This window comes from Podarcis gaigeae (genome assembly GCF_964106915.1).
Source record: "Podarcis gaigeae genome assembly, chromosome: 4".
Classification (NCBI taxonomy): domain Eukaryota; kingdom Metazoa; phylum Chordata; class Lepidosauria; order Squamata; family Lacertidae; genus Podarcis; species Podarcis gaigeae.
Window position 1 is genome coordinate 104,525,771 of NC_139677.1, and position 12,239 is coordinate 104,538,009.

At 42.7% G+C, this 12,239-nt stretch overlaps 2 protein-coding genes across 3 annotated transcripts in view; one reads left to right on the forward strand and one right to left on the reverse strand.

Annotated features, from left to right (window-relative positions):
- Window positions 1-9,316, reverse strand: part of LOC310843293 (uncharacterized protein) — a 38,803-nt gene extending 29,487 nt beyond the window's left edge. Inside the window, exons 1-5 of one of the 2 annotated variants that reach the window (XM_083736388.1) lie at window positions 9,165-9,316; window positions 8,032-8,524; window positions 7,754-7,835; window positions 7,388-7,470; window positions 6,571-6,697 (exon numbers count right to left, since the gene is read on the reverse strand). In XM_083736388.1, coding sequence (XP_083592514.1) covers window positions 6,571-6,697; window positions 7,388-7,470; window positions 7,754-7,835; window positions 8,032-8,433 — 694 coding nt within the window. In that variant the 5' untranslated portion in view covers window positions 8,434-8,524; window positions 9,165-9,316. Of the gene's footprint in view, window positions 1-6,570; window positions 6,698-7,387; window positions 7,471-7,741; window positions 7,836-8,031; window positions 8,525-9,164 lie in introns of both variants that reach the window. The other variant, XM_083736387.1, reaches the window with a different exon arrangement.
- LOC310843650 (uncharacterized protein) overlaps window positions 1-12,239 on the forward strand; it is a 34,497-nt gene that overhangs the window by 7,268 nt on the left and 14,990 nt on the right. The gene's annotated exons all lie outside the window — the stretch shown is intronic.

Consider the following 12,239-nt stretch of genomic DNA (forward strand, 5'->3'; position numbering starts at 1 on the left):
CCAGTTAAAGCAAAATGGAATCCAGCATAGATGGGAATTTCCAGAAGGAATTTCCTTCTATTACAAAGACAAGAGGTTCAAACTAAGTAGCCTTCAGGATCTGGAAAAATTCTCCAGAAGATATGAGAAAGAGTTGGGAAAAGTGGAGAAGGTAAGACCAGGACGGGACCAGTCTGAAGAGGAGAAAGAAGAAGAAGGAGAAGAGGAAGAAGAGGATAATGATAACAAGGACCCCCAAGTTTGATAGTAGACTTAAACAAACCAGAAAAAAGCTCTGAAAATATTTTCATAGAATGTGAATGGACTTAAAAATAAAAATAAAAGGCACAAAATCAAACATGTCTTGATTAAATGGAATTTAGATTTAACCTGTTTACAGGAAACACATGTCGCAAGGAAACATAAGAGGATTTTAAGAACTAAAAGATTGGGGAAAGACTTTATTGCCTCAGACACAAACAAAAAAAGAGGGGTTGTATTGTATATAATGGAGAAATACGACCCAAAATTAATTTATAAAGATGAGGAGGGGAAAGTGCTGATAGTGCAAATTACGTTCCAGGGGGGAAAGGTAATCATTGTGGGAATCTACGCACCTAATGACAAAAAAGCCGACTTTTATTCGAAGCTCAATGAAACATTATCAGAATTTTTGGATCAGAGAGTGATAGTAATGGGGGATTTCAACAGTGTGGTTATTCCAGATTTGGATAGATCAACGAAAAGGTGAGACACAAATGAAGGTAAACTACCCAAAACATATTTTGATATATCAGACACTATGGGGCTAACAGATATTTGGAGACTTACAAATCCCACAACAAAACAGTTCACATTCTTTCCAGGTCCAAATCCAAGCTTTGGTAGAAAAAATTACATTTGGACTTCTAAAGAATTGGTGCCAAGAATTTCCAAAAGTGAGATTCTCCTAAGGACATTATCAGAACATAATTAGTTATATTTGGAGTTAAAAGGAAAAGACCCTTCTCATCATTCAGATGGAGGATGTATGAAAGTTTATTCAATGACCAAAAGATAGTAAATTAGGCAAAAGAGACAATTACAGAATAAGTGGAATTTAAACAAAGGAAACCCATTGAAACAGTATGGGATGCACGCAAAGCTGTAATGAGAGGATTCCTAATCCAAAAGAACAGTTTTCAGAAAAGAGGAAGGGAGAAGAAGAAAGAAGAAATCCTGTCCCATCTCATGGAGAATGAGAGACTGCTGAAATAAAACCAAAAGTTGAGCTAATAAGACAAAATCAAAATATTAAATTGTTGCAGACTCAGTTCTCTATGTTGGTGAGTCAGGATGTAGAGTGGATAGCAAAAACAATGAGACAAAGGAATTTTGAATCCGCCAACAAAACTGGAAAATTATTGGCATGGCGATTAAAGGCAAGACAAAAACAAAACACAATTTGTAAGATAAGAGAGGCAGAAAACATCATTGAAGACCCCAAAGAAATTAGAAAGACCTTTCTGAAATTTTATAAAGATTTGTATAAGACAGAGAAAGAAGATGGTAAGAAAATAGAAAAGTCATCAATTACAGCAGATCCCCCCAGGAGAAAAGGAACAATTAAACCAGATAATTACAGAACAAGAAATTGAGAAGGCGATAAAGAGAATGAAGATAGGGAAAGCTCCAGGCCCTGACGGCATTCCGGCAAAATATTATAAGACACTATGTGGACCATTATTACCTGTGCTGTGTGAGGTTATGAATAACATTTTGAAGGAAGGGGGAATTCCAAATACCTGGAAAGAGGCGTACATCACTTTAATCCCAAAGAAAGATACAGATGGTTTGAGTGTTAAAAATTATAGACCTATTTCCTTTTTGAACAATGACTATAAATTATTTGTGGATGTGCTGGCCGACAGATTAAAAAAACTTTTAAAGGAAGTAATACATAAAGATCAAGCTGGTTTCCTACCAGGGCGACAACTGAAGGACAATGTTAGGAACATAGTGGCTATAATTGAATACTTGGGAGTCTAGAAATGATAAACAAGCGGCCTTGGTGTTCATTGATGCAGAGAAAGCATTTGATAATGTTTCATGGCGGTTTATGAAAGAAAACCTAAAAACAATGGGAATAGGATAAATGTTTTTGAAAGGTATTGAGGCTATATACTCAGAACAAAAAGCCAAACTTATTATAAATAATAATTTGTCTGACAACTTTGAAATCTCTAAAGGCACCAGGCAGGGTGTCCTTTGTCGCTCCTGTTGTATATTAATTACACTTTTGGAGTTATTAAACAAGAATTTGAGAGAAGTGTCAGAAATCAGAGGTATTAAGGTGGGATCGAAAGAGTTTAAAGTAAAAGTGTTTGCTGATGATTTAGTTTTAACATTAGAAGACCCAAAGAACAGTGTACAAAAAGCCCTAGAGAGAATGGAGGAATTTGGAAAAGTTAAGGGATTCAAACTCAATAGAAATAAGACCAAAATGCTGGTAAAAAATATGAATAAAGAAGAGACAGAGGAATTGCAACACAGGACAGGAATTATGGTGGTTAAGAAAGTGAAATACCGTATTTTTCGCCCTATAGGACGCACCGGCCCATAGGACGCACCTAATTGGGGGAGGGAGAATAAAGGGGGGGGATTATCCCCCTCCAGCTGCGGGGGAAGCCCGAGCTTTTAAAAACGCACCTACTGTAGTTTTTAGAGGAGAAAAGGATATCTGCCCGAAGCGCGGGGCACTCTGCTTCAACGCGCCCCGCGCTCTGGGCAGCAGACTGCTATCCGCAGCCCAGGGAGCCATGCGGGAACTCCCGCAGGGCTCCCTAGGCTGCGGATATCTTCCCGAAGCGCGGGGAGCTTTGCACCAACCCCTCTCGCTCTCCAAGCTTCAGCGAAAGCCTGCATTCACCCCATAGGACGCACTCAGATTTCCCCTTCATTTTTGGAGGGTAAAAAGTGCGTCCTATAGGGCAAAAAATACGATACCTTGGAATTTGGTTGACAACAGGGGAAAAATTGTATAAAGATAATTATGAAACCATATGGAGAGAGATTAAGAAGGATTTAGAATTTTGGAACAGTTTGAAATTATCCTTTTCGGGCAGAATATTGGTGATTAAGATGAACGTTTTACCTAGAATGTTATTCTTATTCCAAACATTTCCATTGATTAAAGGGACAGGACAATGTAGAGAATGGCAAAAAAATAGTGTCAAGATTTGTCTGGCAGGGAAAGAAGCCGAGGATCAAAACGAAAATGTTGATAGATGAAAAAGAAAGAGGTGGATTTGCCTTACCAGGTATGAATCTCTATTATGAAGCATCCTGTCTCGTATTGTTAAATGAATGGATAACATTGGAAAATACAGACCTATTGGATTTAGAAGGTCATGACAACAGGTACGGGTGGCACTCGTACCTGTGGTATGATAAGGTAAAAGTTCATAAAGGTTTTTTAAACCATGTGATCAGAAGGTCAATTTATGAAGTATGGGAAAGAAACAAATATTGGTTGGAAAGGAAAACCCCACCTAAGGAGATGAACGTTTTACCTAGAATATTATTCTTATTCCAAACAATTCCATTGATTAAAGGGACAGGACAATGTAGAGAATGGCAAAAAATAGTGTCAAGATTTGTCTGGCAGGGAAAGAAGACGAGGATCGAAATGAAAATTTTGGTAGATGAAAAAGAAAGCTGTGGATTTGCCTTACCAGGTATGAATCGCCTCACCAGGATTTGCATTACCAGGTATGAATCGCTATTATGAAGCATCCTGTCTCGTATTGTTAAAGGAATGGATAACATTGGAAAATACGGACCTATTGGATTTAGAAGGTCATGACAACAGGTACGGGTGGCACTCGTACCTGTGGTATGATAAGGTAAAAGTTCATAAAGGTTTTTTAAACCATGTGATCTGGAGTTTCGGGCTGGGTTGCCATCAGTATGCCGATGACACCCAACTCTATCTGTTGATGGATGGCCATCCTGACCCGGCCCCAGACACACTGACCAGATGTCTGGAAGCTGTGGCTGGATGGTTATGTGGGAGCCGGTTGAAGTTAAATCCTTCGAAGACAGAGGTCCTCTGGCTGGGACGGGGCGATATGGGATTGAGGGGTCAACTCCCATCTCTTGCGGGGGTGCAATTAGTGCCAGCATCGTCCGTTAAGAGTTTGGGTGTAATCTTCGATACCTCCCTCTCTTATGGAGGCGCAGATTACAGTTTTAACAAAGGCAGCATTTTTTCTTCTCCACCAAGCTAAGCAGTTGGCTCCTTATCTCTCTCGCCCTGACCTAGCCACTGTGATCCACACGACGGTCACTTCCAGACTGGATTATTGTAACTTGCTCTACGTGGGGCTACCCTTGAGACTGACCCAGAAACTCCAGCGGGTGCAGAATGCCGCGGCGAGACTCCTTATGGGGTCTTCGCTGCGAGATCACATTCTTCCGGTACTATACCAGCTGCACTGGCTCCCAGTGGAGTACAGGATCAGGTTTAAGGTGCTGGTTTTAACCTTTAAAGCCCTATACGGCCTAGGACCCTCGTACCTACGGGACCGCCTCTCCTGGTATGTCCCACAGAGGAACATACGGTCTGCAAATAAAAACATCTTGAAGATCCCAGTCCACAGAGAGGTTAGGCTGGCCTCAACTAGAGCCAGGGCCTTTTCGGCCGCAGCTCCAATCTGGTGGAACACTCTGTCACAAGAGACCAGGGCCCTGCGGGACTTGACATCTTTCCACAGGGCCTGCAAAACAGAGCTGTTCCAACAGGCCTTCAGTCAGGGCGCAGCCTGACCCCCCTCCTCTGGAAATCTACACAGAATTTTGCTTATTGGTTGCCATAAATTTGATTTTAATTAATTTTATAATGAAATGTTTTTAGAATCGTTGAATTATTGATTGTTGTTAGCCGCCCTGAGCCCAGTTTCGGCTGGGGAGGGCGGGATATAAATAAAATTTATTATTATTATCAGAAGGTCAATTTATGAAGTATGGGAAAGGAAAACCCCATGGTGGATATCACCAATAGAGGTACTGACAGTTAAAAAAGTAAATATGGATAAATATGGAAGGAAGGTGAGCCACCTATGAGGAAATTATTAGAAAACTGGAACAAGGGTTAAAACTTAAACCATAAGAGTAAAGAGAGGGCATGTTTACAGGTTGGTTGCAATACCATCAGGTGAATGATATATTGAGTGAGGATAAAAGGAAAGCTGGGTTTAAGGATAAAAAATCAAGATTTCAATTAGAATTAGTGGAAGGCAGAGGTAGAATACTATCTAGGATATATGATTTGTTATTAGAATGGTTTCAAAAGTTGAAGAGGTGAAAGAAGCAATGATAAAATGGGATATAGATTTTAGGCATACTATTGAACTGGATGCATGGCTAAAATTATGGAACAAAAGTATGAAATTCACGGCGTGTACGGCTTTAAAAGAAAATTTAATGAAGATGATATATAGGTGGCATTTGACACCAGTAAAACTGGCGAAAATGTATAGGATGAGGGATAGGAAATGCTGGAAATGTAAAAAGGTGGATGGAGACTTCTATCATATGTGGTGGACTTGTGATAAAGTCAAGAATTTTTGGGAGTTGATCTGTAATGAACTTAAGAAAGTACTTAAATATACCTTTCCTAAAAAACTAGAGGCTTTTTTGTTGGGTTTGAAGGGGAAGGATGTTAAGAAAACAGACCAAAGGCTATTTATGCGGCAAGGAATATATTGGCCCCAAACTGGAAATTACAATAAGTTCTCACCATTGTGGAGTAGCAGACGAAAATGATGAACTACACGGAATTAGCCAAACTGACTGGCAGGATTCGGGATCAGGACGATCAGAGATTTCAGGAAAACTGGAGTAAATGTACTGTGTACTTAAAGGATAATTGTAAAATTAAACTCCTACAATGTATAAGACAGATACAAGGTTAGAAATTAAAATACGCGACTGGAGAAAATAAGGGATACCTGCTGAAGGGAAGGAGGGAAGTCGCAAGCTTGGCAGAGCTAAAAGTATATATGTGATTTAATGTATTGTAAAATGACTGTGTAAAGAAAACAATAAAAATTGATTGGTAAAAATAAAATGAAGTTAATGTTCTTTTTATATGGGATCAGATTATAATTATTTATGTTTCATGTTAATATATATGTTGGAAGCTGCCCAGAATGGCTGGAGGAACCCAGCCAGATGGGCAGGGTAGAAATAAAAATTATTATTATTACTACAGTGGTACCTCGATTTAAGAACAGTCCCCTTCCGGAAAATTTTAAGTTTCTTAAAGACTGACAGGAGCAAAAACAGAAAACCTGAAGCTACTTATCTTTCTGAAGCTGACATTGAATATGGCCTGGGCAGTTCAGACCAGCCCAATCGTGGTAGAAAAAGGAATAATTTGAAGAAGATTGTTCAAAGAAAAAACTGTAATTTACTGTTTATTGTGGGGGTGTTTAGGTTCCCAGGTGTTATAGGGAGTGCTGTTGAGATCTGTGAAAATATCTGAGGTTGGTCCATAGAGGTATTTTTTGAATTTCCAGGCAGATATGACAACCCCACAGGGAGCCTTACCAAGAGAGGCCACAATCCCACGATTCTCCTCCATGACGTCCTTATGCAGAGCTCTCTGGTCAGGATCCAGCAACGCCCACTCCTCATCCGTAAAACGAACAGCAACATCTTCAAAGCACACTGGACCCTAAAAGAAAAAGGGAAATGTCCTCCTCTGAGGCAGCAGAAATATGATCAGCTCCACAATGCTCTGTTGTTTCCTTCCTGTAAATTGCGGTGTTGTTTAAATAGGATTGCTTCGCTGCATATTTTATTTATGGATGCTTATTTTATTCTGCATTTTAATTATGGGTATTCGTCTTTGTGCAAATAGGTGGTACTCCACCTTGTGTTTTCAGGCCGCTATTTGTTCTCATTTGTCCACTGCTTAGAAAACAATTTTAGCATTCAGTGATCAATCTACAATTAAAATAAGCCTATTTTGGTCTCCTGGGTCTGAGAGACAAGCAGGGAGGGGGGCTTCTGGCAAAAGGAGAGGGAGCCACCGGTGGCTCCTCCTTCTCCAGACTCACCTCAGCCTCTCGACCTTCCTCTCCCACTCGCCTCCTTCCTCTTCTGCCTCTGATTCTGCACTGCATTCTGCCACAGAGTCTCCCAGCTCACTAAGCCCTGTTACCCCTTCAGCTTCTGACACCTCCTCTTCCCAGTCTTCCCCCTCTGACTGCTCATCCTTCCTCCACCTCCACTCCTTCGGCTCTGAGCGATCTTCCCTTCCTGGTTCCCCGGCTGCTTCCTCCCACCATTCCTCTGTGCCCAACCAGTCCATGACATTGCTCCATCCCTCAGCCTCTGGCCCCACAAGGCGGCTTCCCCTGACCTGATCTGGTTCCACAGCCGCTGCTTCCCTTCTGCCCCCATGAAAAGACGGATCAGGAGGCCTTGCCGGCATCCTTCTGTCACCTGCAAAAGAAAAAAGGTAAGCAGGACGCCAGGAGTGCCTGCTTCTCTCACAGGTGAAACAGGGCATCTCTAACTACAGATGGGCCTTTGAGAAAGCCTCACCCACTGAGTGCACTTGGACGTTTGTGGCCATTTCATATGTTTGTTGTGCAGAAATACATCTCCCCTCTTCTGGACCCTTGTTCCCAACTGTCCCCCCCAACACAAGATGAAAAGAACCGTCAGATGAGTTGGAAAACCAACAGAATGAGACCAAACGGAGAAAAACCACCTTCCTCCTTACCCAGTGGCCTCTCTCTGGTGTCCAACGGAGGCCTCTCTGCCTCACAGGAATCCAGGTCCATTTCTGCAAAGAGATCCTTTCCCTGAGAAAGAAACAAGGATTCAAAACAGAGAATGGGGATAAATACTAGAAAGAGAATGACAAAGACTTGAAGGGTGTGAGATCTCATTCCATGGATGCCTTCCCAGAAAAAGGATGGGCCATCGGCAGACCATTATGGGATGTTCTCTGTCCTGCTTGGAGCCCCTTGGGAGTATCCAGAGGAAAGTCTCTCTCACCTGCTTTCTCTCCTCTGCCTGACTCAGGAGGAAACCTTCGGCCAGGGCCACTGCCTGGGAACTGGTCTCCGCTCCGCAGTCCCTCACCCAGCTCTCCATCTCCAGGGGAAGGACAGCCAGGAACTGCTCCAAGATCACCAGGTCCAGCATCTCAGCTTTCGTGTGCCTTTCTGGCTTCAGCCACTGATGGTCAAGGTCGTAGAGTCGGCTGCAAACCTCTCGGGGTCCTTTGGCCTCCTGGCAGCAGAACTGCCTCAACTGCTGGCTCTGCACCTCTGAGCAGAGGGTGTCCTCCTCACCCAGGATCTTCTGCACAGAGTTCTCCCAGAATCCCCCACTGCTCCCAGTTTTGATGGCATGGCCTCTTCCTGCTCCAGGGCCAGCTGAGTCTCGCTCATCCATCTGTGCTCTCAGGAAGCCTCTGCGAGATCAGAAGGAACCCTTTGGTCTTCTGCCAAGTTCTGTCCGTCTTAATGAGAAGCTGCAGCAAATCCTACAAAACAGATACATTGTTCTGTTACAGAATCTGTAGGACAGGAGGGGAAATGGTTCCCTGAGCAAGAATGGATGAGTCCTGCTGGGAACCAGGGCTGGACTTCACCGCATCCCAGACCATGAGATATCTTTTTGAAAAGAAAGAGGAGGAGGAAGAGGAGAAGACATAAGTCTCTAGCCCTCCTAGAAGGAAGATTGCAAAATGCGGAGGCAACTGAAGGGATTTCTGTGAGGTGAATCAACCTGGTTTCTCCATCCTTCCAGTCAATTGATGACGTCGGAACCTACTGACAAATGAGTCGTTTCTATCTTGTGAAAAATGGATGCTTGGTTCTAGTGGGGGTCCTCAGGAGTTGCCCCCCACACCTACACCCACTCCACTGCTTCTGTCTCCTTTTCTTGCACTTGGACTCTCTGCCACTCTCAGAATAGACTTCTGGGGCGGGGTCCCTTTTTATTTGCTCTGAGGGCCAGGTATGTATCTGGCCAACCCCCTGAGGGGCAAGTGGGCAGGACCAAAGACATCTCCCTTGAAATTTAGGAGGGTAATTGGTAGATAGGTGAGGCTCGGATTGGTAGATAGGTGAGGCTGCTGATCCCTTATTTTCAAATCTGAAAGTTGACAGCTATGGACTCACCAGATCCCAGGAGGGGAGAGCGAGGCAGCCCTTGCAGCAGTGACCCCAAAGCAGGGAAGGACTGGGGAGGGAGGGGCCTTGGCTCTGGAGGACCTGCCCCCCCTTGCTTCCTGTCCTCTCTAGGAAGGCAGCTCACTTCCCTTTAACCCTTGCCAAGCTGAGTCCTTCCTCGCTCAGCCCTCTCTCAGATTCTTATTATTTTTTATGGATTTCGGGGGGGGCAGCTGCCCCCCTGGCTCTGCCAATGCCCAGGTATCCTTTGGGGGGTGAGGCTCTTGGCTGGACTCTGAGCATCTCCCTCCCTTGGCCGGAAACCAGAGGAAGAGCCTGCAGGGAAAAGGGCTTTGCAGGAGGCAAGGAAGCTCCTCCTGGAATTCAGGAGTGGAGAGACAGGAGGAGATCCCAGGGTCATCTAGTCCAACCCCCAGCAATGCAGGAATCTCAGCTCGAGCATCCATGGCAGATGGCCGTCCAGTCTCTGCTGAGAAACCTCCAAGGAAGGAGAGTCCCCCACCTCCCAAGGGAGCCCAAGGGAGACCTTTCTCCTGCCCAACTGCTCTTAGATGTCCCTCAAGGCAGCGGGTCCTGAGGTCTAGCCCTGCTGAAATAATCGCACTGGCTGCCAAGGAGGAACCAAGCAAAGTTCAAAATAAATAAATCCTATTCTCATCATAAATCAGTAATACTTTCTTAGGTATGCTTTCTATGCTTTTTTCTGCCATTTCCCTTTGCAGAAATGCTTTATTGCTAATTCAATGGACTGAAAATGGATTGTTCTTGTTATTATGTTTAGGGAAGCTTTAATATTTGATGGACTATTTTATTTTAATATTTTGTTGGAAGCTCAGCTGTACCTGCTGGAGGTGATTCAAAACCATCCTATAAGTGATGGGTGGTGTGGGGCACCCCCATGGGGAAGTGGGGAATGGAGGGGCTTTGGGGGAGGGGTTGTCTGTCTGCCGGAGAAGAGGACCCTACTGGCCTAGGCGCATGTATCCTGTTTGAAAGGGGAATCATCTTAGGGACTTCCTGTGAACATCTGGGTCAGGAATGCTGTTCCTGGAATGTACAAACACACAAGACGTAACCGGCTATGCATTCACATAAACAATAATCTTCTATCTATTCTTATCACAATATCAAAGGTTTTTTTAAAAAATATTTTTTTAAATTTTCCAACAAAATTATACAATTTTATCCAAATTTTGACAAATTAAATCTTTTTTGGACTTCCTTCAGTTACTCTGGTAATCATCCATAGTTATTCTTTAGTACGCATTCCCTTCGTTATATTGCCATTTGTCCTCCCTCCGCCTTCTATTTCTTTTTGATAATACATCTTAACTTTTACAGTGCTTCTTGAAACCCCACTAGCGTTGTTTGCACATCACACAGGTTTTCAGATACTCTACAAACTTTTCCCAGTCCAAAGGTTTATCTTGCACATAAACAACACATAAAGTGCAATAATATAGATGGAAGTCCCAATAAATCAGTTCATTCATAAAAGCCAAATGTCTGCTAGTTTCTGTTCCACATATGTTCATAAAGTCCAAATTGGGGACTACTACAAGTTCCACATTGTTGACAAGGATTTCCAGAATTATGCCTTGTTTCGCTCTCATGAGCTTCATCCATTGTACATATTCTAAGTAATATAAAGGAATATTGTTATGTACTGAGTTGAATAGGATCCAAATGCAGCAGTCTGATTGGTCCTAGAACAATGCAGCAGTATGATTGGTCTGCAGGAGCTACCCAATCCAGCTCCAGGTGGAAGTGAATCCACAACCTGATTGGCCTACAGGAGAATTCCGGAATTAGCCAATCACGTGCAGCCCATTGTGTAAATAATGTATATAAAGCAGATACTTTGAGGGGACATTCATTCATTCCTCCTCACCACTATGAGCTGAATAAAGAGCATGAAATCAACTCTCGACTCTTGAGTATATTTCAAATATAATGTCGGAATTCAACATATTTTAACAAATTAAAATTATATAAACAATTGTGCTATACAAGTACATACAATATATGAAGTATCAAGATAATGGAACTTATAACATAGTGGTTTCTGCAGTGAACAACAACTGTCACAATGTAAGATGATATAGAAAGGCGCAGCATTGATTTTAGTTACAGGTGACAGCAATCTGCAGCTGTAAGGTTTTCTTCTTAAGTGACCCTTTTAACAAAACAAATGTAAAACAAACTTTATCCATACACAGGTTTGTTAATTTGTTAAAATATGTTGAATTACGACATTGCATTCATTTCTGTTACTTAGAATATGTGCAACGGATGAAGTCCAGGAGGGTGAGTTCCATGACTACATATGAACATGGACCACCCATGAAGCCCATTTTTACTTTTGTTTTCTTTTTATATTTTTACTTTTTTGTATTTTACCAGATAATAACAGTAGAAATTATATGGAAATGTGATATTAATATTGAAATGAATAAAATGCTTAACTCACTAAGATTTTTAGTGTTTGCAGCTTCCCAAGAAAGTTCCATATAGTTAAAGCCATGGTCTTCCCAGTAGTGATGTATGGAAGTGAGAGCTGGACCATAAAGAAGGCTGATCGCTGAAGAATTGATGCTTTTGAGTTATGGTGCTGGAGGAGACTCTTGAGAGTCCCATGGACTACAAGAAGATCAAACATATCCATTCTTTAGGAAATCAGCCCTGAGTGCTCACTGGAAGGACAGATCCTGAAGCTGAGGCTCCAAGACTTTGGCCACCTCATGAGAAGAGAAGACTCCCTGGAAAAGACCCTGATGTTGGGAAAGATGGAGGGCACAAGGAGAAGGGGACGACAGAGGACGAGATGGCGGGACAGTGCTCTCAAAGCTACGAACATGAGGGAGGCAGTGGAAGACAGGAGTGCCTGGCGTGCTCTGGTCCAGGGGGTCACAAAGAGGCGGACACGACTAAACGACTAAACAACAAAATATGAGAGTGACCTAAAAATTCTTATAACAATTCCCCCCTTTGGGGATATAATTTTTTTCTAAAACATTGTTGCCCCACAAATAAAACCTGGTATGTGATAAATGGATGCCTTCA